A 24,110-nucleotide genomic window follows, 5' to 3' on the forward strand; every position below is an offset into this window, starting at 1 on the left:
ACTGAAATACTCTGAAATCCAAAACTTGCCAGCAATTAAACAGTTTCATATTTTGAACCTTTAAAGATTTCCATATTTAAGCTGTCCAATCAATACATGTCTATGCAAACATTCCAAAATTTAAAAAACTTTATAATCTGAGGTACTTTGGGTCCCAAGCATTTTGGGTAAAGGATAATCAACCAGTACTGCAAATTATTTCTTTCCCTAGCATATTTGCAATAGTATCTCTAGTTCTACAACAACACATCCTTCACCATATTATCAGGTAACATCAAAAAAAATATGGAGTGTTATCATCACTTATTTAACAGACAAGAAAACCAAGGACCAGAGAGAAATATTATACGTAAGTTCTCATGGTCATCTAGAAACAAAGCAAGAACCAGAATCAACTTTTGTTGACTTCTTGGTTAGGGATTCTTTCTAGGAGACCATAATCCCCAATTTAAGTCTTGTTCCTCTGAAGAACCCAACAAACACCTTTTATCTCTAGACTTTAGCTCTCTTCCTCTCCAATACTCCCTGAAAGTGTCAAAAATAACCTAGCTAAGAACTACTGACTTCAGGACTTTCCATAATGCTTAAGACACAAGTGATTTAGTGTTTTGATTTGGGTTGACAATGACAAACCTATATTTAATAGAAACTTGACATTAGTAGTTGAAGCAGAAGGGAAATTCATCGTCAGAAGCCATGATTCATAAAACTAAAAGAAAAATGAAATCTGTGACCTTTTAAAGAACACAGCTTCAATGGGGGGAGTTGCAACCACCCCACAAAGTTCACATTAATGAAAGTTTCAAAGAATCAAACTACGCTGACAGTAGTTATAATGTTAATCCATTGTCGACCATTGACACATCTTAGGTTCTGGAGCCATTTTTAAAAGGTGGCAAGTGCCAGAAATAAAATGGTATGCCAACAAACAATATAGAGAGGCCAGGGAGGAAGTCCCACTTTATCAAGTTCTATTTTCCATCTTCTGTTTCAAACTTTTGATGTCAAATCTATGAACTCCTTTGTTTTACTTTAGATCCTAACATTTTTTTTACACTTTTTCTTAGGGCTCTATAGTTTGATATTTAGTTTGACAGTGAATTTCTACTTAATTATTATACTAGGTGTGGGCTTATATCAAAGTTCTATTTTGTGTATGGAAATCGAATTCAACACTATTTGTTGAAAAGGTTACAATTTTTTTCTTTTTGCTGACTTGCTCGTCTGTCTTTGTCAAAAGTAAGCCACACTTATGTGTGTAGGTCTATTTCGGACTTCTTTCCCATTCAACTATCAATAATCCCTCAGGTGATGTACCTATACAATGAGTGTTGAAATTAGATAAATTAATTAAATTGTATTCTTACATTTCAAGATTGTTTTAGTTATGCTAGATTATTAATCAGATTTTTAACTGGTCCTAAAGCCTATGAAGATAGAGGTTGTGTTTATGATTCTGACATCTTTTGTATTGATAAACTCAATTCCATTGATGTTTAGGAATTAGCACTTAACCCCAAGAAGTTATATACAAATTCTGAAAACCAAGAGAGCAGAAAATTTAAAAAAAGGAAACTGAAAAGGTCTTTTTATCAGCCAGATAACCTTTCCCTTGGAAAAATAGATGGTTGATAATATCCTGTGGTGTACAAATAGCATGGGCAGGGGACACTAGAGTAATTACTTATCTAATGATATTTGCCCTAGAGCCTTTCAGTTTTCCCCTCCACTGTTTCTAGAATTCCTTCAGAACTAATGAGCGCTAATGAGAGAGCAGAAGGAAAGGGCTGGGGAAAGTGATGTCTCGTTAAGATTATCCAATCCTGGGGACAGTGAAAATACTGCCAGGAGTCAAAACAGCTGCCAATGATTGAGATGAGACAATAAAATGAGCTCTTCTTGCAAACAAGAGATATGCATCATCATCATCAGGGCCCTGAGATGAAGAGGAGAGAGCAGTGGGCTCAGAATCAAGATGACTTAGGTTAAAAAATCACTTTACCTGGAATGTTTTCAGTTTCTTAACCTGGAACAGGGACTACTAGTGCCATTTTCTTTGGGTTACTATAAGGATGAAATGAAAGAAATTAAGAAATTTAAAACTAAGTAGACACTCTCGTAAGTGGAAGGTAGCTCCTTCTTTTGGCTCAACTGAGCACGTTAGTTTTGTTCTGGTTCATGAAAAAAGAAAAGAAAAGCTGTTTCGCCTTTAAGTTGTTTCTGCTTGTATTTTAAATTTTCAAAGGTATTTCAGTGTATGCCTCAGAGAGAAACTATCTTGTTTCAATATGAGGCGCTTCACGTTAGGTTGGGGCTACTGACTAGGTCAGCAATTCTAGACATCTGAAAGGAAGTTGAAAACATCCCTATATATTTATATTTATTCAATAAATTAAATACATGCACTACCGCCTACCTCTCTCTAAATTATTCACAAAGGTTTTCTTCTTTTGAAGTGAAAACAAAGACAACGGTTTTGTTTTGTTAATGTAGCCAATGACATGGCTATGACTACCCCACACCATTTAGTCCCAAGAATTAAAACATTAAGAGCATTTGTTACCTGTTGTCAAAGATACCTGGGTAGCTGGACACTATCCCAAGTGAATGTCAGTATGGAAAGGAGCCAAGGAATGTGCAAACACATAACCTATGGTTTCCTAATCTCAAACAGACAGGGACTGGGTCTGAAGGAGCAAAGGCAAGTGTACCTTTCTGTTTAGAAGCTTTTCTCACAGTCATTGCAGCCTGCCTCTTCTGGTTTTCAGAAATCTCAAAGCCTACAAGAGAAAAGAAAATTGAACTTTGTTATGAAAAACAGATACTGTAAAGTGAATATACCTTTCCTTCCAAAGTTATCTGACATATATATGTATATATATATGTATATATATATATATATATATATGTATATATATATATATATATAAAACCTGAAGCAAGATGATGGCAAAGATGTGAGGAAGGGTGAACTCTTCATCACTGCTGGTAGGAGCATAAAATGCTATAGGTATTAAGAAAATCAATATGGAGGCTTCTCAAAACATTAAAAATAGAATTACCATAAGACTGAAATTCCTGGACACATACCCAAACGACTCTAGATCCTACTACAGAGATAGGTGCTCATCTAGGTTGATAGCTGCTCTATTCATAATACCCAGGAACTGGAAACAGCCAAGCTGCCTATCAACTGATGAATACATAATAAAACTATGATACATATGCACAATGCACTTTTATTAATATGAATAAAACAAATTTATAAAACTTGCAGAAAATATGCAACAGTAGAGACTTACATTAAATCAGGTAGCCCCAAAGCTGAAAGACACATATTCAGAGGTCTCTCTTGTATGTGGAGCCTAGATTTTAATGTGAGTACATAGGTATAAGTCATGAAATTGGAGAAGAAACTGTGAGACAGGAAACTGATGCTTTGAGGAAGAGATGAAGTAATAGATATGCCATAGAGAGCAGCAAAGAGGCTACTAGAGGTAGAAGAGTCCGAGGGAGACTGGAGGGTGGGTGAGAAACTGGGAGAAGAGGACCAACAAATTACGTTTTAAAATGCCATAGTGAAACCAAATACTTTATGTGCTAGTTTAGAAATAAAAATATTAGTATGTTGCCCATGTTAGCACAGGGACCCATGTGTACCATGTGTTGGGCCATGTGTTGAAAGGTGTGAGGGCCTTGCAGAGCTGGCCCCACCCCTCACTGGCTCTGGAATAGAGGACCTCCCATGACACCAGAAGGGGAGTGCTCCCCCCATCCCCCACCCCACCACTTGGGAGAGCTGGCCTCACCTGTCACCTGAGGGGGGTTGGTCCCAGTGGCCTGTACAGAGAACACCCAGGCACACATCCAGGGCTTTAAGTTTCACTCCCTAATATCCACCCCATCTGTGTGTGAAGGCACTGGTCTGTCAGAACCGTAGCTGCAGCATCTCTATGACTCAGGGCAATGGCAGGATGTCAGAGAGGAGTTTAGGTGAGGGTCCAATATTGATGGTGTACCAGAAGCCAGAGGCCTTGAACCTGACCAACAACACATTACACAAGAAATATTTGCAAGTAAGAATCTACTGCATGATACACAGCAGCTCCCATGCCACTAAGATGAATGAAGAGGCAATAGAGAGATGGGAAAGAGGAAGCCAAGTGGTTTGTTTTTCAATCAATATTCCTATTTATATTTTATTCATTTCTTATTTTTATCTTACTTTTATTATTTCTTTTTTAGTATTCCTGTGGGGAAGGTTACATGGGTGGAGGATAGAAATGGAAGGACTGGGAAATGAGAGGAATTGGGGTGCATGAGGTGAAATCCCCAAAGAAACAATAAAAATTATGTTAAAAATTAATATACATATATGCATGTGACTAGAAAGAATGAAAAATGGAGGCTTTGAATTTGAAAGAGATAAGGAAGAGGTATAGAGAAGTGCATGAGGGAAGGGAGAAATTATGTTTGTTACTTCCATTGTGCTTAGTAAATAAACATACGCAATTAAATTAAAATGTAATTAATTAAAACTAAAACTTGGATATAAAGATGCATATTATAGAATACAGCAACAAAAGTTATGAACAAAACTTAAAACTAAAAATAAAGTATAAAGAATATTTAAATAAATTATTATGTAAATTAGAAGAAACACTTTATATAAATCAAAAATATAAAGAAAAGGAAACAGTGACTCAAAAGATAAGAGAATTAGAATAGAAAATGAATACTTGAAAAATAAAGGTTTCAGAAGGAAGAAAAGAAGTAACAAACAACAAAAAATTTTACTGAGTAAAAAGACCACATGTTTGTTGAGATAGTAAAAGGTCTTCTATGACCCAGACACTCAGACATGACAATGTTGACTAATGGCTAAAATTCCTAAACTTAAAGGATAAAGAAAACAATCTTTCATACTCTAAGGAGGAAATGGCAGCTTTGTTACAACATTATCACTGGAGTTCTTATCTGTGGGCTGGTGTACAGCCCAGCTTTAGAAACACTTGCCAACCAAGTAGGAGACACCCTGGGTTCCAACTCCAGCACGGCCAAAGAAAGTTCATATAAAACACTGTGAGTAATAGCAGTCTGAAAAAATACAGAACCCATAGGTCAAATCACATTATAAACATTTCCCCTCAAAACCTGGGCATTTTATATAGATATATAAAATGCAGGATTTAACTCAAAGAAAGTTTACACAGAAAATAATATTTTCAGTTAAAAAAATTAGATCAACAAAACATACACAATGGACTAACAAGAGAGGCTGGGGTAAAAAAAGGGGAAGAAAAGAGGTTACAAGGGCAGTATGATCACTATACAACACATTCTTGAAAATGCCCTCTGTATCATAACACCATATATAAAGAAAATCAGATATAGAAAATCTAAAATTAATTCTTTAAAAAAATACAAGAAAATATAAAAATCCCCCAAAAGTTCCTTCAAAAAGCTAATGGTTGCTGAAAAGTGTTATTTTCAAAGGACCAATGCAGGGGGAGAAACATAAGAAATTCAAATACAGGCACCAAAACAGAATGCAAGGATTAGTTCTAGCTGTTGTTTAGCATGGTAGAAAAACTACAAATCAAAACACAATACATTTAAAAATGGCTAGCAAAGTATCAGTTCCTCAATACATAAAAGTGACTGTTTGAAGAGATAGAAATGTTCTTTGCCCTAATTTGATTACTACACGCTGTATACATGTGTCAAATTATTATAATGTACCTTATAAAAATATATCTGAGTAAATAAAAATGTTAGAAAATAAAGAATATTCACTATCAAGAATGAAAAGGAGAGATAAGCACAATTACAGAACATATTATGAATATTATGAATGACATCCTAGCAAAGTACAAACTATTAAAATCAGTGCATAAAGGGGAAAGCAGTATAATCAGAAGGACACTATATCATGTTCTTGAAGCAGGTAAGAATAAGACTTGGGTTAAAAGAGAAAAGAGCATCCTCTTTGAATGAGGAAACAATAAAAATTCTAAACTTTCGGGGTTGGAGAGATGGCTCAGTGGTTAAGAGCACTGGCTGCTCTTCCAGAGGTCCTGAGTTCAATTCCCAGCAACCACATGGTGGCTCACAACCATCTGTAATGAGATCTGGTGCCCTCTTCCTGCATGTGGGCATACATGAAGGCAGAATATTGTATACATAATAAATAAATAAATCCTTTAAAAAAATTCTAAGCTTTCAATTATTAATCAGTTTTAAAGAATGCCAAACAGAAACCTAAATGTATCTTGTTGGATTTAGAAGAAAGGAATTTGATGTTCATATCAAAGAATTGCCAAGAAACAATGATGAAGAAGAATTAGCATAGTCTTCACAGCCAGAATAGTGAAAAAGAATAGGAATTCTAAGACAAACCTAAGTATGTGTGGACAGTTACAGTCTACAAAACTAGAAATTTGTTTGTCAGAAATGAACAACTGACTTAGTAAATTACTGCTGGGCAATTGCCTCTTCGCCCAAATGAAAATAAAATCTGTGTACTATATTCAGAGAAGAAATTTCAGATAAATTTTGTTTCTAAATATTTTTTTAAAAATTCAGAAATTGTTATGTGTTGGTAGTGTGGATCTGCTTAAGCAGAATTAACTTGGGAGGCAAAAAGAAGTAATAGGTACATTTCCTAAAGTAATTACTTTTGGCAGAATTAAGCACCACAAACAAACTGGAAAGTCAAATTATAAAATTGAGGAAAACTATGTGAAACTGAAAACTCACAAAGCTTAACTATCTTCAATATAAAGTACATACCAATTTATATTTTCCTTTTTATGCCCCTTTACTTCTATCCCCTTCCTGCAGAAATAGGGATGGAACACAGGGCCTGATGTATGCTAGACACGTGTTCTACTACTGAACTAACAGCGAGCCTACAAATTAAATCAATTTTTGAGAACATAATATGTAAAAGTTGGGATATATGATTTTATAGGCATGTTTTATAAAAAAGCACCATAAAATATAAACATGCATATATATGTGACCTACATAGAGCTCAAATATATACATTGCTTCCTCTTCTATCTCCTTTTTAAAAATAAATAGTCTAAAATCAGCAGATTTTGTTTTCATTCATTACCAGTAGCCCACACACTATAAGCAATTGCAAATCTACTTGTGATTGACAAAGCTTAGGATTATTTCAATTAAAATAAAAATAAAACAGGTAAAGAGTATTCAGTGTTAATTTCACAAATAATTTGTCAACAAACAGCAATTACATGGATAAGTAAAGCTGAACTTCAGTAACTGAAGTAACAAATTAAAGAAAGTAAATATTATGTAGTACTGGTGTGGATTTGAAGAAATAAGCACAAAATCATATATTGAGGGGTAGACTTTTAACTTTTCTGATACATAATGTCTAAATACATATTATGTTTATTCATCCTCATGTTTACTCATCTCATTCTAGAATGTCTATCCTACAGGAATAAAAAACTGTATAATGAAATATACATGTAGATATGTTTTACAGCAATATATTTCACAAGGGAAAAGCTAGAAATAAGGGTTTGGAGAGAGAGTTCAATAGTTAAGAGCACTAGCTTCTCTTGAAGAGGTCCTGGGTTTGGTTTCCAGTATCTACATGGTGGCTCACAATAGTCTTTACCTACAGTTTCTGGAGAATTGATGCCTTCTTTTGGCCTATGCAGGCTCCAGACATGTATATGGTGCACAGATATACATGCACACAAAACACCCATAAATAAAATAAAATAATAATTACAAGTGTAAAAAAGAATAAAATAATAAAGGACATTGAGACTATAATTCGTGATCCTAAAGAAGCTAAATAAGAAGGTGAACCCAAAGAAAAACATATATAGTCATCCTCCTGGATATTAACCTTCATCAGGCGATGAAAGGAGACAGAGACAGAGACCAACATTGGAGCACTGCACTGAAATCCCATGGTCCAAATCAGGAGCAGGAGAGAGAGCACGAGCAAGGAACTCAGGACCGCGAGGGGGGCACCCACACACTGAGACAATGGGGATGTTCTATCGGGAACTCACCAAGGCCAGCTGGCCGGGGTCTGAAAAAGCATGGGACAAAACCGGACTCGCTGAACATAGCGGACAATGAGGACTACTGAGAACTGAAGAACAATGGCAATGGGTTTTTGATCCTATTGTACATAATGGCTTTGTGGGAGCCTAGGTAGTTTGGATGCTCACCTTACTAGACCTGGATGGAGGGGGGAGGACCTTGGACCTCCCACAGGGCAGGGAACCCTGATTGCTCTTGGGGCTGAGGAGGGAGGAAGACTTGATTGGGGGAGGGGGGGAAATGGGAGGTGGTGGTGGAGAAGAGGCAGAAAGCTTTAATAATTAAATAAATAAAAATAAATAAATAAATAAATAAATAAAAAGAATAAAATAGTTGGATACACACTCTGAATGTCTATCAAAAGGGGAATGGTTGCCCCCATCTCCATATGGAGTATTATATAGTTATTAAAAGAGAGATATGTGCTGCTATTACAGATGTAGCAATTTGATTAGAGTAATTAATTTCCTTACAAATATAGGGATTGTCATGAAGGAATTTTCCAGATGTAATAAAAACCCCTAATAAGAGATATATAAAGGATAGTATCCTACATAATATGAATGGACTTGACTGAATCTGTTAGAAGCCCTTATAAAAGAAGGCTAAGTTATCCGGTGGAAGAAATTCTACCTGTAGAATATATTTTCTTGTGATCTTCTCTCTTACTAACTTTGTCTTGTACCTGACAACTTGGTCTCTACTCATGACCTTCCACGCCTGACTGCCTGCTGTTCAGATGTAGGAAATTAGTTGTCCAACCTTTGCAATCACATAAGCCAATTCCTTTTAACAAAGCTTTTAAAAGTAATCCTGGTTATGCTTCTCTACTTGAAGCTCAACTAATGTGAGGAAGTATAGAAGGTTCAATACCTATTTAGTTATGTAAGAAAAATTTAGTTTAAAAGGCCAATTGCAAAACAATATGTAAAACACATTTTTGTAAGTGCACACATATGTGCCTGAGTGTGTGTGAGAGAGAGGGAGGCAGAGTGGGGGAAAGAGAGAGAGAGGAAGGAAGGGAGCGAAAGGAGAGAAGGCGAGAGATAGAATGCTTGGGATAAGTATGAAAAGAAACACACCAAATTATTAATGTTCATTATCTCATAGAAGATTCTACCACTGAACCTTGGTGTTTTTGTGGGACTCCTAACAGTGGGAAGTGGGGGGGTGCCTCTGACTCTTTAGTGGATCTTGGGGAGAAAGGAGAAACTAGGAGTGGAGGGGGAGGCTGCAGTCAGGATGTACTGTATGACAGAAGATAAAAATTCTTAATAGGGTTTTCTTTTTTAATAAGCTAAAAGTATACTGACAAATATTCAACTTACCACACTGTCCAATAAACTGTTCTTTATTCACTTATAAAAAAAATCATACAAATTTCAACTATGCAATTTCTCATGAAATTGTTCATTAATATTCTAATAAAAATTGGTCATTTATTCAGGATTTATTAAATTCTGATTAATAGCCGGGCGGTGGTGGCGCACGCCTTTAATCCCAGCACTTGGGGGGCAGAGGCAGGCGGATCTCTGTGAGTTCGAGACCAGCCTGGTCTACAAGAGCTAGTTCCAGGACAGGCTCCAAAACCACAGAGAAACCCTGTCTCAAAAAAACCAAAAAAAAAGAAAAAAAAATTCTGATTAATATTAAAACAAGAGTGAGAGGAAATGCAAATAATGCATTATATATTTCAATTATGATTTAAATGCTTATCATGGCCAAGATTTATAATTAAATCTACACACAAAACAATAAAATTATGTCAAATATACATGGCAACCATAAAGTATTAAATGGTTTGTAGAAATGCAAATAAAATAATATGAAATGAAAAACTGGTATAAAAATTGCATTTATAGAAATAGGTGTGTGAGAAAGTCAGGAATTCTCACAGTTTTATTTAACTAGAAGTAAAAAAGACTAGAATGAAATATATCAAAACATTTACAACATTACAGTGTATGTTATTATGATTTTCATCTTTTTGTGTTTTTTTGTTTGTTGCTCAGTATTTTCTGCAATTTTCTAACTTAATGAAATCAGGCTGGGGGAAAAGTCATATAAATACATATTTAAAAACAAGACAAAGATGATACAAGCCTGTTAGAAACTAATTTACAAAAGCTTTTCATTAAAAGCAGATCTTTGAGGGCACAAGTTACTAGGGCATTGTATGGGAGATATGGTGCTAAAGGCACAGGGAATGGCAGAGACCTTTTAATTAATGCAGGATCTATGAACTCAGACTATCCATCGACAGGCCTGATAGCCAGTATCTCAATATCATTCTACATCATGTCTCAATGCAGTGACTGTACTTTAAAAGAAATTACTCTAATAAAACTCTAAGTGTGTTTTCAAGGTGGACTTTAAGATATAGGAAGACAAAAATTACCCTGTCTTTCTGACCATCTATCTTTCACTCTGGGCCATTTCAGTCCCTATTATGGTACGATATAAGAACCCTTTTGTGCCAGAACTCAACAGGTAAGCATATTTTTCTAGAAGCAATTTCTGCAGCCTTGAACATTAGACATTTTAAGGTACAATTCTATTTGACGAAAACATGACCAAAACAAAAAACTTTTCTAAGAATTAGAAAGATTAATTTATCTTATTTGCTGCCTCTCCCTCAGTGCTGGGGTCATGCATTTTAGGTAAGTACTCTATTTTTGAGCAGCATACCTAGCCCTTCATTTTTAAAAATGAATTCTCACTATAGTTCAGGTGGGCGTTCATGATGCTGTCCAGGCTGACCTTGAACTTGAATCATTCTGCTTTCACCTTCTGAGTACTGCAGTTACAGGTATGAAACATTGTATTTGACTGATATTTTTATTACAGAAATAGGACTTTGAGGAAGATATTTGGTAGTATTTAATAAGCTATAAATCTATAGCCACAAAACCACAGCCACATAAACTGTTTCAATCCAAAAGGGATGTTTTATTCTGAATCTAAATGAAATGAGTGCTCATGGTTTTTGATATTTTTGTATTTTCTCTAATTTATTTTAAAATAGTTCTAGAGTATGCTGACTAAGTGCATATTGTTTTAATTGTAAGTTAATATATGAAGTAACTTTACAATAATTAAATACTCAGATCCTTTTGTCCCAGGAACTTATACTACCACCTTAATAGAGGAGGCCTAAATAGCTTAACTCTGTTAGACATCAATTTTCACTGGTAAAATGAATGTAATTCAAGATGTATACATGTAATTCGGCCTTCTCAGAACCCAGTATAAAAATGAAATAAACCTGTAACTTGAAAGGGTCCTAAGGTTTTGAATAAAACCAGATCACTTCTGTCTTAGCTAGGGTCTCTATTTCTGTGAAGAGACACCATGACCACAGCAGCTCTTATAAAGGAAAACATTTAATTGAAGTGGCAGCTTCCAATTCAGAGGTTCAGTCCATTGTCATCATGGTGGAGAGTATGGCAGCACACAGACAGACATGGTGCTGACTATATGTTGATTAGAAGGCAACAAGAAGTGGATGTCTGAGACACTGGGTGGTATCTTGACCATATATGAGATCTCAAAGTCTGCCTCCACAGTGATACACTTCCTCCAACAAGGGCACACCTACTTCAACAAAGCCACACCTCCTAATAGTGCCACTCTTTCTGAGATTATAGGGGCTAATTACATTCAAACTACCACACCTTGCTTTGGCCTTCATTAGAATTGTTTCTACTTTCTGTCTTTGAAGTTGACTGAAGGCTGGGGATATAACTCATTAGCAGCGTATTTGGCTAGCATGAACAAGGTCCTGGCATTTACTCCTGGCAACACAGATAAAGAAAGAAAGCTATCCATCTAATTGGTATAACTCTACCAAATCTCCATTGACAAATCAGTTCATAAACATGTCCTCCTTATACACCTAAAGACAGAGAGATCTATGAATTTATGGAGGTTACAGAATAGGATTCATGACTCCTTTGTGTTTGCTTGCCAATACATATGTGTGTGGTAGGAGAAGAATTGAGTTTGGAACCGGATTGTGGTATAATATTTCTATCTGAAAACAGATATTAGGTATGATCAATGTATAAATCGTACCCATTGGCATTAACAAAGATAAGAAATCACCATAGTGACTTAGGTCAGTTTGCACCAAAAATCTTCCTTTTAACTCTAGAAAGAAGAACTCAATTGTATCCCTCTATGGAAGGTTCTTCACAATTATATTTGTCTTTCTGCTCTCAGGTCACTTACCAATTTTTTCATCTTCCTGTACCATTTTCCTCTCTTCTCTGAAAGCTCTGAGCCAACGTATTTTCTCCTCCAGTTTCTTGGCAAAGAACAGATGAACTTCTTCTGTTTCCTTGTTATGAAGCTTGAAAGCATTTTTCATGCTGACATTAAAATCATCATCTCTGCCATCTTCAATGTCAATCACCTCATATTTATCCATGTCAATGCGGCCTTTGTAATATAGGATGTCTCTCCGGATTAGGTCCTAGGTTGGATGAAAGAGGTTATTTTGTCAGAAGTATAGATAGAGCGGATGCCAGCAGAGGCGGCACATGGTTACAACAGAACACAAACACTGTCATCATTCTGGAAGGTAAATGGAGATTTTATAGTCTCAATACATGCACCGAGATGACCAGTTAGACACTGACAAGTTGGTTTAAGTAGGTGCTCTAAGAGATGACTCGCATCCAAAGACTGTTTCAAACCCCAGCACCAATCACTGGAATGCAAACGGCTTATAAGCAGTAGAAAGCAGTATGCAACAAAAGCACTACCAGGAAAGAATTTTTCATCTTCCAAGAACTTGGCATAATTACCGGAAGCATAAAATGAACTTGCTGGGATGTGCTGAAAATCTCAAGCAGGATACTGAGAATAAAATTTTAAGTGAAAGTTCAGTGCTGAGAGTTACTAGAAGGTCATAGACTGTTGGGATAGAAAGAGTTAACCGTAGTTTTTTAATACTTAGTGTTTTTGGACAAGAGTTAGTCTCACAGGAAACTTGGCTAAAAGAGGGCAAAAAAGTACATATATCAACACAGATGAATCTCATGATCAAATACAGTGTTCTCTATCTTTTGCTTTACTCATCTATATAGAAGTAGATCAATCCTAATTCTAGTCAATGAGACACTCATCCTAAGTCTGTACATATTGCTCTTACTTCTCTACTTACTTATTTGCCTTTTTATGACATATTAAGTATTGGTGAGCCTTCCACTCTATGCAAAGCTAATACCCCCAAATACTGTCATTTTAAATCTCATGTTCATCATTGACTTCATTTACTTTCCATGTAAACTGATTTTTATTTTTCCACAATCAACATATAAAACAATGCTATATATTTTAGAGAAATAACAAACTTCTAAGGACATATGACAATGACATATAGCAAATTCAAGAGTAGAGGAGAAAATGGAAGAAGTGAGTCAGAAATGGAAAGGAACATGTCCTCTTTGCTTTCTATTGCTGGGATGCACACCATAACCAAAAGTAGCATGGGGACAAAAGGGTTTCTTTGGCTTACAGGCTATCATCAAGGAAAGCCAGGACAGGAGCTCAAGGCAGGAACCTGGAGGCAGAAACTCAAGCAGAGATCATGGAAGAATGCTGCCTACTGGCTTGCTCCTCATGCTTTGCTCACCTACCTTTCTTGTCCAACCCAGGCCCGCTTGCCCAGAGATTGCATTGCTCACAGTGGTTTGCACATTGCTTTGCCCACTGAAGTTTCCCTCTTCTCAGATGATTCTAGCTTGTGTCATTTGAAATATCTACATAGCACAGTAGTAAATTAATTAAGGGTCTTACCCAGCTATGGACACTAAATACTACAATACTGACATATTAGGCAAAATATGTCTATTTGCAGAGTGGTATGACATTTTAGGGGTTAACCAACGGCATTCTGATTAGATATGCAGAATGCCACATGGGAGGAAATATATGCTAGGTATTGTAAACCTGATTTTGAATTATTCTCAACAGATTTGTCAATCTCAAATCCTCAGGCTTGAAAATGCAGGTACTATTTAACTGTTTTGCAGCCAATAACCATCACATAGTTCTTTTTGCTGCTATAATTATTATGCATACAAATAAAGTGAGAATACATATAAGTTCTGATCAACTGGGTACCCCTGCCATTAGGCTCTGACAGATCTCTTGGGTATGTGTAAAACGAAGATCACAGGAGAGACGGAGGCCAGTTGCACAGAGAAGGCTAATAGTTTTTAGGCCTGTTTCAACCACATCTGAGGTGCCCAAGCTTAGTCCTGGCCCAAAAAATGGAGTGGCTCCCATGAAGGGCTTTCAAATTCTCAGGAACATTTTGTGAGATACATGCTCAAAAACTGAGCACTGTCAGGCAAACTGAAATAGGTGAAAGGAGAATGATATGGGAGAGTGTATGGATGTAAGGTTTGAATTCTCCCGTACAGTTGATCACACGGCATATACACACCTGGAAAGGCAGATCTGGATGGCACACTGCATAATGGCTGTCCTAAGTTAGTAACAACCACAACTTCCTAGTTCTTAACCTTTGTACAAACAATTACTTCTCCCCTCTACCAAACTTGTGCCTCACAATCATTTTCAACTGTAAGTGCCTTTGGCAGTTTCCTAAAATTTAAGTATGTGCCTGATTATGGGACTCCTTTACCAGCATTAATCATAATATCTTAATGTTTATATATTTATGTATGACAAAGGAACAAGGAAATATTCTGTGTCTTTAGCAGAAGAACAGGGATTAGAATGATGTATTGTTAAAACTCTCTGTGTTAATTTTTTTCTCTCTGTGGCTGATAGAGGGCTCAATATGAGTTTTCAGGCATCAGATTAGTGATAATCTAAGTATAGGGATATGATAGAAATGATTAGGAATCCTCTACAACCTCAGGAAGTCCAACCAGAATGGGTAGCAAAGGCCATGAAACAACATGGGGCAGTGAAAAGAATATGAATAAATACAAATATCTAAATTTGAATCCTAGATGTCTAACTTGCCTTGGGCAAGTCACTTAGCTTCTCTCAGTCTCAATTATTGCAACTGTAAAATTAGAAAAGTTAGCCTTATATTAAATAATTGCAAAGCTCCAACCCTAAGAGGCCGGTCTAGTCCAGTAAATGTAGCCTTGCGCTTTTGTGCTCCTTTAAAATCTTTTTTTTTATAAACCCTCAAATTTTACTGACTCTTGCAACTTAAACTGTCCAAGCAAGTGAAATTTAAAGAAAAGACAAATTCCAATATTTTTTAATTTACATTGCCACTGATTCTAGAAATTTAACATGCATTTAGGATAGGAAAGTACTTGCTAACACACTCATACAAATCACAAATCTACTTGGGCTCACTCTAATGTATCCTTTTCTTCCTAGTCAGCTCTATTTCAGTCCTTCTAGCCTTTATTGTCAAAGTCACAAAATCTTCCCCAAAGAAATGTTCTGATTAGACATTCTAGCTGTTGTGGCTCCCGTTGTATAAATTCTAATACTAACTATGAAGGCTCATAAATGCTACTCATTTGGCATTTAACCATCATGCCAATTACAGCATTTAGTTTTGTTTGTTCATTTAGATTGTGCTCATCACTCTGTCTTTTTTGAACTTGCTTCACTCACAGATTGTCCATAGAAAGGCAGTTTCTGAGGTTTCTTGGGCCTTCGGAAACAGCAAGACAAATTCTTCCTGAGTCCTAGGTGCTTGTGGTACTGTTTGTATTACATGGTTTAATGCCTCCAAAGTGGTGTGGTGATAATATGCCCCAAACAGATACTATTTGGATCACAGCTTTCCTGTCTAGTGGAATTTACTGTTTCTAAAAGGATACCAGCTTTTCTCAGTTGCCCAAGTCATGGGACATAGAGAGCTCCAGAATTGTTTTTATAGCTGTTAGAAACCAAGCTCCCAGACACAGCCTGTGGCTCCAGCAAGGACTACCCTAATCCCTGCCATTACATAATTCGAACAGCTCACAGATATTTCAACTTGATCCCACTAGGTAATCCTAGGATTTAGCAAGACTTCATAGGACATTTTGTACAAACGACAGATGCTACACTTTGGAGTATAAAGCTGTTCAGGATTATAGCCTGCCTTACTTATTTATCAGTAAGTTTGTCTCTACTATTTTAGAGAGGGTCCTGGCTATGTTTCCCCAGCCTAGAAACTTCCTGTTTTCTATCCAGATCTTGGGCAATGCATGTGGACAAGGCTGAGCTTGTGTTGTCACTACGATATTCCAACATGTACAGCACATCCGTAGCAGTTGAAACAAAAGTAACAATGGCATCAGCCAGCAGTGAGTACTTGAACAGCATATACTCTGTGCTAACTGCTGTCCTAATGACTTTGCATTTGTCAACTGCAATATTGCTGATAAAGTACTGCAAGGTAGGAAGCTGCACTGGATGAGGAACTATAGATACAGAACCCCTGCTGAACTTAATTAAGATTAAAGGGTGGAGCTAGGCTTTGGGTCCACACATCTGGCTCTGAAACCTGGGCCTTTTATTGAGAAATGTATTATATATTGCTTTAGAATTAAAATTGCTAAGTAAATGCTTAGCAACATGACATATTCTGTAATTGTATTAATTGCGAACATTTAGTAAATAGAATGTGGCAACAATTATTATCTGTACCGCCTCATTTGAATTTCATGACTTCCTTTGGATGTCTATTTTTTTTTCAAATGAGGAATAATTATAAGCAGAGAAAACTTATTTAAATTCAGACAGCTCATTGGAGAAAAATAATGAGTATTCGGCAATCTGCCTGTATTAGACATGCTTTTAACACTATACTTCACTGCTTCCTGCTAGCTATTATTGTTTCCTTCTGGCACCTTTCTGAACTGTGTTCTATTACTAGTTTAGTTGGACAGTGGAGAATACAGATTAAAATAGATGAATGAGAAGAAGATAAATAAAAGAAAAATAGATTTAAAAGTACTGGCTAACATTAGACTTGATTGGTAAGAAGTGAACAGAGTCTAGTATCAATTTTTCTGGTTCAAACTCCCTTATCTATGTTATTATATTTTCCCTGTTTCTTTCCTTAAGATAGATTTATTTATTTTTGTGTATAGGTGTGTGCCTGAATTTATTTATTTGAAACATGGGAGTGCATGTGAATGTGGACACCAGAAGAGGACATTGAATTCCTTGGAACTAGAGTTATAGGTATTTGTGAGCCACCATGTGGGTGTCTGAACTGAACCCCAGGTCTTCCGCAGAGCACTGAGTGCTCTTAACTATTGAGTCACCTCTCCACCTCCCCATCCCTCCCGCTTATTGCTACTTTTGTATGTGAGTTGTTTCAAATGGCTCATGCTGCAATTCTGTCCTTTCAGTACAAGAAGAAATATCTAAATGCACAAACTTCCCCGAACAAAAGTCCTCTGTCCAGCACCATTACATGTAATTTAGTTCTTATCCCTCAGAATATTGTGAGAGCAACATAAATGCAGTACAGCTATGAGAGCGGACAATGGACCATGGCAGCACAAGCACAAGTAAGAACAGTGAATGCAGATAAAAGGTTGCTTGGGACGATAATGGGCATGTAGGAAAATTGGTGGATAATGGGATAAAGAGGTCTGTTCTTTTCCACAGTAAACAGTGGAAAGGGAGAACAAAAAGCAAAATACAGCGAATTTTTTTCTAAAACATCAAAATAATTTCAAAATAATGATATCTGGGAGAAAACAGCAAAACATGTACAAAACTAAACTAATAGAGTTGCAGAGGCAGCCAGTGCACAGGATAAGAGGAGAGAGAACAAAAGGGTCTTACCATTTAAAAAAAAATGACAAGGAAAGAAAAGGAACAGAAATTAAAGGAGCTACTGGTGTCTTTCATGTGTATTATAACTGCTATTTTAAAAGTACCCTGCTTTATGCTTCCCTCTGCAAAACAAACTCCAAGCTGTACAAGCTGTTCAAACTCTTGTGAGTGCTTTGTTCAATCTCAACTCCCAGTGTACAAAACAGGCAAGGTTTTGTTTAACTGGCTTCACGTTAAAGAAACTGAAAGAGTCAGACAGAAGTTTAGTAGGTGGACATTAGTTGCTGAATTTTGAAGAGTAGATTGAATATTTAAACGTTTCCTGTGTTACCTGTAGCAGATAATTATTCAGTCCAGTGTTGGGTAAATCTACTGATGGGGACTTCACCAACTTACAATATTATGCCTTTTGTTGAAAGTAGGGGTTGAACAAGCTTCACATGCATCTGCACCAGTCCTGTCCCTCAATTGTCACTACATATGCATTGATCTCATTTATTCTTCATAACAATCCTGTTGATTGTTCTCCCTGCATTAGAGATGATATAATGAAGATGCATGAAATAGTTACTTGCTTGCTTGAAATAACAGGCATGCTAAAACCAGGATTTAAGAGTAGCATCATTTGACGTTATCTATCCCTCCATGTTTCTTCTCTCTACAAGGAAATTGTGAGAAAATTTAAAGTGGCGGCGAAAGAAATTATTCTTGGGGCTGGGAATTTGGCTCAACTTGGTAGAGTATACACCAAGTCCTTGGTTTGATCACTGGCACTGAAAGGTGGCACATGCCAGCAATCTCAGTGTAGAAGCAAGAGAGATCAGAAGTTTGAACTTACATTCTGATACACAGTGAGCCCTAGGACAGGCTGAGGTGCAGAAGACCCTGTCTCAAATTAAATCAAACAAGTGACTCCCACCCTGAAATACAGATTCTCTCTGTGAATTTCAGTCTTATCCTCCAGTTCCGGAATAATACAAATAGAGTTCTTATCAAAACCTCGTAACTTGTTCTTAGAAACAAATGCTGAGCCTGCATGATTAATTAATCTTGTCCTAAATATTTAGACTGCTTAATAATCAATTACAAAATTTGGACAAGCTTAATGACAATGATGACACAGAAGTCGCTTGTTTACAACCTTGGGACAGTTTGACTAGTTTTAGTCCCTGGCTGGAGAATGCAGCTCAGTGGTGGACAACTTGCCTTACAAGTGCAAATTCTTCGGTCAATCTCTATCCTGAGAAATGAAAAAAATGAAGGTTAATCCCTAGTTTCATTATTTATCAGCCATGATAAATACATAATTATCTTGTATTTCAATTTCATATATCATTAACATGTGAATAATCACAGTATTTCCCTGGCAAATTTGTCATGAATACTGAATTAATGAATTTAAAGTTATTTAAATAGAATCATAGAGGCATTCAAATAATGCCAATTTATCATTACTTTTTATTAATTATATTTTCCATAATATAGTTTTCTGTTCTGAATACTGGTCTATTTGCCTATCTATATGTTTGTCACATGTTTCATTAGTATTTATAGTATTGCCAAGATTTCCTAAAGCAATTCCACCAGATACATCTGAGCATTATTTCAGTGCATAAAAGTGTACATTTTTCTCTTATGTTATACTAAATTTTACTAGATTACAGGTCCTATAAAGGTAGATGTGACTGTCACAAAGTATGCACTCAAAATAAAAATTCAGAGCAGCGAGATACTTTATTGCAACCTCACATCCTTTGGGCTTCAATTCCTCTTGGTTAAGGACTTTCTGTTCCTCAGTTACCATTAAGCCTTCAGTCTCATGAAAGGCCTTATCAGACTATTAGTTATTTTTCTTCCTTTATTTTTAATACCATTCAATTACTTAGAAATATTTAATATTATCTTGAAAAATTTTAAAATAACTTTCCAGGATTTATGAAATTATTTGTGTTATTACTGTTAAGTATCACATTTCTAAAGGACTCCTTTTAAATATGAGCTTATCATCAGAAAGACTAATGTAGCCATATTCAATTATTTAATTGTTGATTAGCCCATTCTTTCTTTAGGAAAAAAATAACTGAGCTTTTGGGCATCCATTTAAATTGTGTTCCAGAGGTGAATCATGTGAGGTGAATCCTTACTCACTTCAACCCACTCTTAGCCTTGTCCATCTTTTCCTTTGTCAAAGATTATCTTCAACTCCACAAAGGTGTGCCACCCCACCCCCACCCCAAGTACTACTCTTTTGCAGTAATGGTAAGAACAATTTGGCAGACAAAATACTTTGCTCTTTTGCATACCTTCTTTCTACCCCATTCTTATTTTTGATTTACCTCCTATTTGATAAATAGAAAGTAGAAAGATTTATTGCACATCACATGGAAATCCTCAACCATGGACAAACATCAGATACTTTTCATGGCCTTTCTTAACAAGGCTGTAGCTTTCCAACCCTGGGAAGGCAGTGTAAGAACATCCAAGTATGTGGAGTAAACAGTCTTGAACTCTAGGCTGACTTTTGTTCTGGAGAGAAAGCCATGACCTCACGAAAACAAGAAAACTCTCATCTGAGAGAAGCTATGCCTTTATCAAGATGTCCATTGTCTTTGCCATCCTGTTGTTTGCTTTTTCCCAAACTCCTAACGTGGCTGCTCTGAATCCAGAAGCCCTCCCTTAACTTCTGCTGTTTTTTTAATCATTGTCTTTCCAACTAGTTGTCCTAGAATTGACATACCACTTCATCTTGGTGTTTTGCTGCCCCTTCACTCCTAAATAGAGCACACTGTTCCATCTTTTTTTTCTTTTCCTTTATCCTTAGGCTCTGCTTTTACTCTTGTGTATCTGCCTCCTTAGCCACTGCTTTTCAGAGATCAGTTTCACATTTTACTTAAAGCAACTGCATCTTTCAGGGACAGATGCAAACTTCAAGAAGTATGGGCAGGTAGTGTGGAACACTGAAATAAAACAGACTCCTAGTTTCTCTGTCTCTCTCTCTCCCCTTTCTTTCTTTCTCTCTCCTCTTTCTCCTCCAAGCTCCCCCACTCTCTCAGTCTCTCCTTCTCCCTTTCCCTTCACCTCTCTCCCCCTCTCTCTAATTGTTCTAAGCAAGAACATACATTAGTGGGAAGAAGGGACACATGCCTGTTGGTGACATAGCTAATAAGCTAAGAGCTTCCTTGTTGCTTTTACTAACCTTCAGAAATTCTGACTCCTGGTTCGTATGAAAGTTCTGCTAGGAGCTGGGGGAGCGACGAAGAGACATTGGTGTTTTGCTGAGTCTCAGATTCGTAGGTTTCTCTCCCAGGGTCAGATCCAGTCTGAAATAACTACCTTAATCCACTAGCAGGTTACTGGTTCCAGATCTGGCATTCTGAGCTTATCGACAAACACCAAGGCAGTTTGAATCTCAGCTCAATTTACTCTCTCAGCTGATTGTGAAAGGCAAACACGTTACGATTTAATGTCGAACACACTACACACATGCACACACACACAGAGCAAGGGACATAAACCAGATGTCTGCTTAGTGTTTAACTTGGAATGTCATGATTTGGCACCACTCTTTAGGGACATTAGCTACTGGGTAGGGGAGATCACAAATGTAAAAAAGAGGTGTTATGTAATAAAGAAAAAGCCAAGAAGTGAACAAATTTTGAAAGTCACTCTGAGTACTCTTGATTTCTCCCTCATTTTCTCACTTTGTGTGATTCAAAATTCTTCCCAGCCAAATCTTACTGACAAAGCTGGGTTGTGCCTCCTGTCATGAAAGAAGAAATAATATCCCATTAGGAACCCTCAGAAGAGATTATATGGGGAACATATTCTATCCCTCTATCAAAGAAAAGTGTCTAAGAAGCCAATATTCACAGAGGTACCCAAGGATCAGTAATGACTACAGGATGTCTCTTCAAAAGGATTACAGGGATAGGATATCCAGCAACAGCATGAGTGAGAATTTTGGGGGCAACTGATGCTACCCTTTGTATAGGAAATGGATAGAGGTATGAAGAAAATATTGTAGCACAGATGACCTAATTGTTTGAATGACAAGTTGTCCCCTTGTTGGTTCCTAGGATAGGAAGTGGGCAGGTGGCTCCATTAAAGTGGAAATTGGGAAAGGTACTCTTGGAAGCTATTCTTTGCTAAGTGGGATTACAAATACAACAATATTCTTCAACGCTGGTCCAAATTTGCTGGTTATCTGCTGTGGGTGCAAGAAGCTCAGAAGGAATACCACAAGAGTTATGAGGGAAAACAGAAATGCTATTGGGATAAAAATGAGTTAACCTCAGCATTCCACTGTTGCTTATGATCTTCATGCCATGCCAGCACTTCTGATACAGAGCTGCTGCCAATTTCCTCTGGCAGTTTTTGCCTATTTCTTTAAAAACCTGGGGGTAATGAAAGGGAAGGAGCTTATCATACTCCCGAGGTTCTCATCTCTCTTAGGAAAGAAGGGGTTAAGTTTACCTTCTTGCAGAGGACCATCTGGTGGTCAAATAGGAAGAAGACTCTCTGCTGGTTACGGCCATAGGGCTGATAGATCCAGGACATCTCTCCAGTGTAGATCAGCTCCGAGCTCCTGTCTAAGATGTCCTCTCCCTAGGAAGAATATGTGATGGTGAGAGAGAGCCAGGTAGTAGAGCTGGTACAATTCCTTACACAGAGATACCCAAAGGTGAGCATAGACTGGACTGGGAGGTTAGCCAAAAAGACGTTGTGGCGATGGAGGAAAAGAGAGAGACTTCTGGGTTCCCTTGAAAAGTTTACAATTCTGTAAGTGAGAAGATTCATATTCTTATTTACTGTGGGGTTAAATAAGACCCATCCCTTAGTCAGATAGCCACCCATCTCCTCCATACTTCCCTCTTTTCCTCCCGGATTCTTATTTATTCTGAACTTAAATGAGACCCAAGCAGGCAGGCAGGCATTTTTTATCTTTTATTAATCTCTTTTCTGTTCCAGTCTCTCAATTCCTATCTGTCCTCTCACTTACTTCAAGAGTATGCCCGAAAATGTAGTCAAAAATTTTCTATTATCCATATAAAAATGAAATAAGGAAGATATTTTATGATAAAATCAGAAAGTTTACTACACATGCTTCAGCCTATGTGAAGATAGAAGAAATAAGCAGTGTCCCAGGGAAGAGAACTCACCATTCCAGAAGATGTATATGGGTCAAATATTGTGCTACTTACTTTTTACTCTATCTCATCTGGACCTCACAAAAGTTCTACCAGACAAACCATCTTGGTCCCATTTTACATCTTCAAGTACCAAGAGGTGAAGGAATAGGACAAGATTATGAAGTTTGTTAGCTGCAGATACTCTGATACTAATCTCTGATTCGAGAGATCACCTTTATTCTTCCCCATAAATTATATTGCTTCTTGCATCGAAAGTACCTAGATGTCCAGTTTCTTCCTCTCCCTAGGTCTGTTTTACCAGCTGTTAAATGAGGTGGATAAGCATAATATCTAGAGCACCAGCTTTGGGACCTTTACAGCTAAATGTATACCAAAAGTTCAAGGTTTGATTAAACTATACTTCCAAAATAGTCAGAAGCAAATAGCTCTGGCAGAATAATATGCTAAAAAAGAGTGACATCAGGAAACAGTATTCTTAATTGCACCATTTCCTCTAGTCTGAGGGATTGGAAAGAAAAGGAGATCTCAGTGGATTATTTTCTAATAACAAAACTTGAAAGCAGCTCAAAAAATACCATTTTGACTCTAGCGTCCAAATTGAGTTACAAGAGTATCCAAGATAAAGGTAAACAAACAGTCCTTCTTGAGTTGACATACTAGCATTGAGCCTTTGAATGCATAGGGCTGGGTCAGGCCTCTCCTCAAAGTTGACCTTTCCTGATACAAGAGAGGAAGATGTACCACAACCTACTAGGAGTATGTATAAAGTGAAGAATGCATAAAAGTTGGCTAATAATGCAAGTTGATGACAAACATGACTATTTTTGAGGCAGGGTCTTACTATGTAGTCCAGGAAAGCCTGGAACTTGCTATATAGCTCAGGGTGATCTTGAACTTGCAACCCTTCACTTGAAGCTTCCCAAGTACTGGGGATAGAGGTATAAGCCACCATGCCCAGATTACAGGATGACTTTTACAGTTACAAATTGATGAACTGAGGATGATCAGATCTGGGGGGATACTCAACATTTCCTTAGGCAGAGGCATACTAACCCTGTTTTAAATAGTTGCTGCATATAACAC

The 24,110-nt window shown here is 36.9% G+C and overlaps 1 protein-coding gene across 12 annotated transcripts in view; it reads right to left on the reverse strand.

The window, feature by feature from the left end:
* Arhgef9 (Cdc42 guanine nucleotide exchange factor 9) overlaps positions 1-24,110 on the reverse strand; it is a 308,119-nt gene that overhangs the window by 3,367 nt on the left and 280,642 nt on the right. For 11 of the 12 annotated variants that reach the window (XM_057759313.1, XM_057759302.1, XM_057759306.1 and 8 more), the window contains 3 exons: positions 22,351-22,482; positions 12,325-12,568; positions 2,712-2,780 (listed from right to left, as the gene is read on the reverse strand). In XM_057759313.1, coding sequence (XP_057615296.1) covers positions 2,712-2,780; positions 12,325-12,568; positions 22,351-22,482 — 445 coding nt within the window. Of the gene's footprint in view, positions 1-2,002; positions 2,065-2,711; positions 2,781-12,324; positions 12,569-22,350; positions 22,483-24,110 lie in introns of all 12 variants that reach the window. The other variant, XM_057759307.1, reaches the window with a different exon arrangement.

This window comes from Chionomys nivalis, chromosome X, assembly GCF_950005125.1.
Source record: "Chionomys nivalis chromosome X, mChiNiv1.1, whole genome shotgun sequence".
In the NCBI taxonomy this organism is placed as follows: Eukaryota; Metazoa; Chordata; class Mammalia; order Rodentia; family Cricetidae; genus Chionomys; species Chionomys nivalis.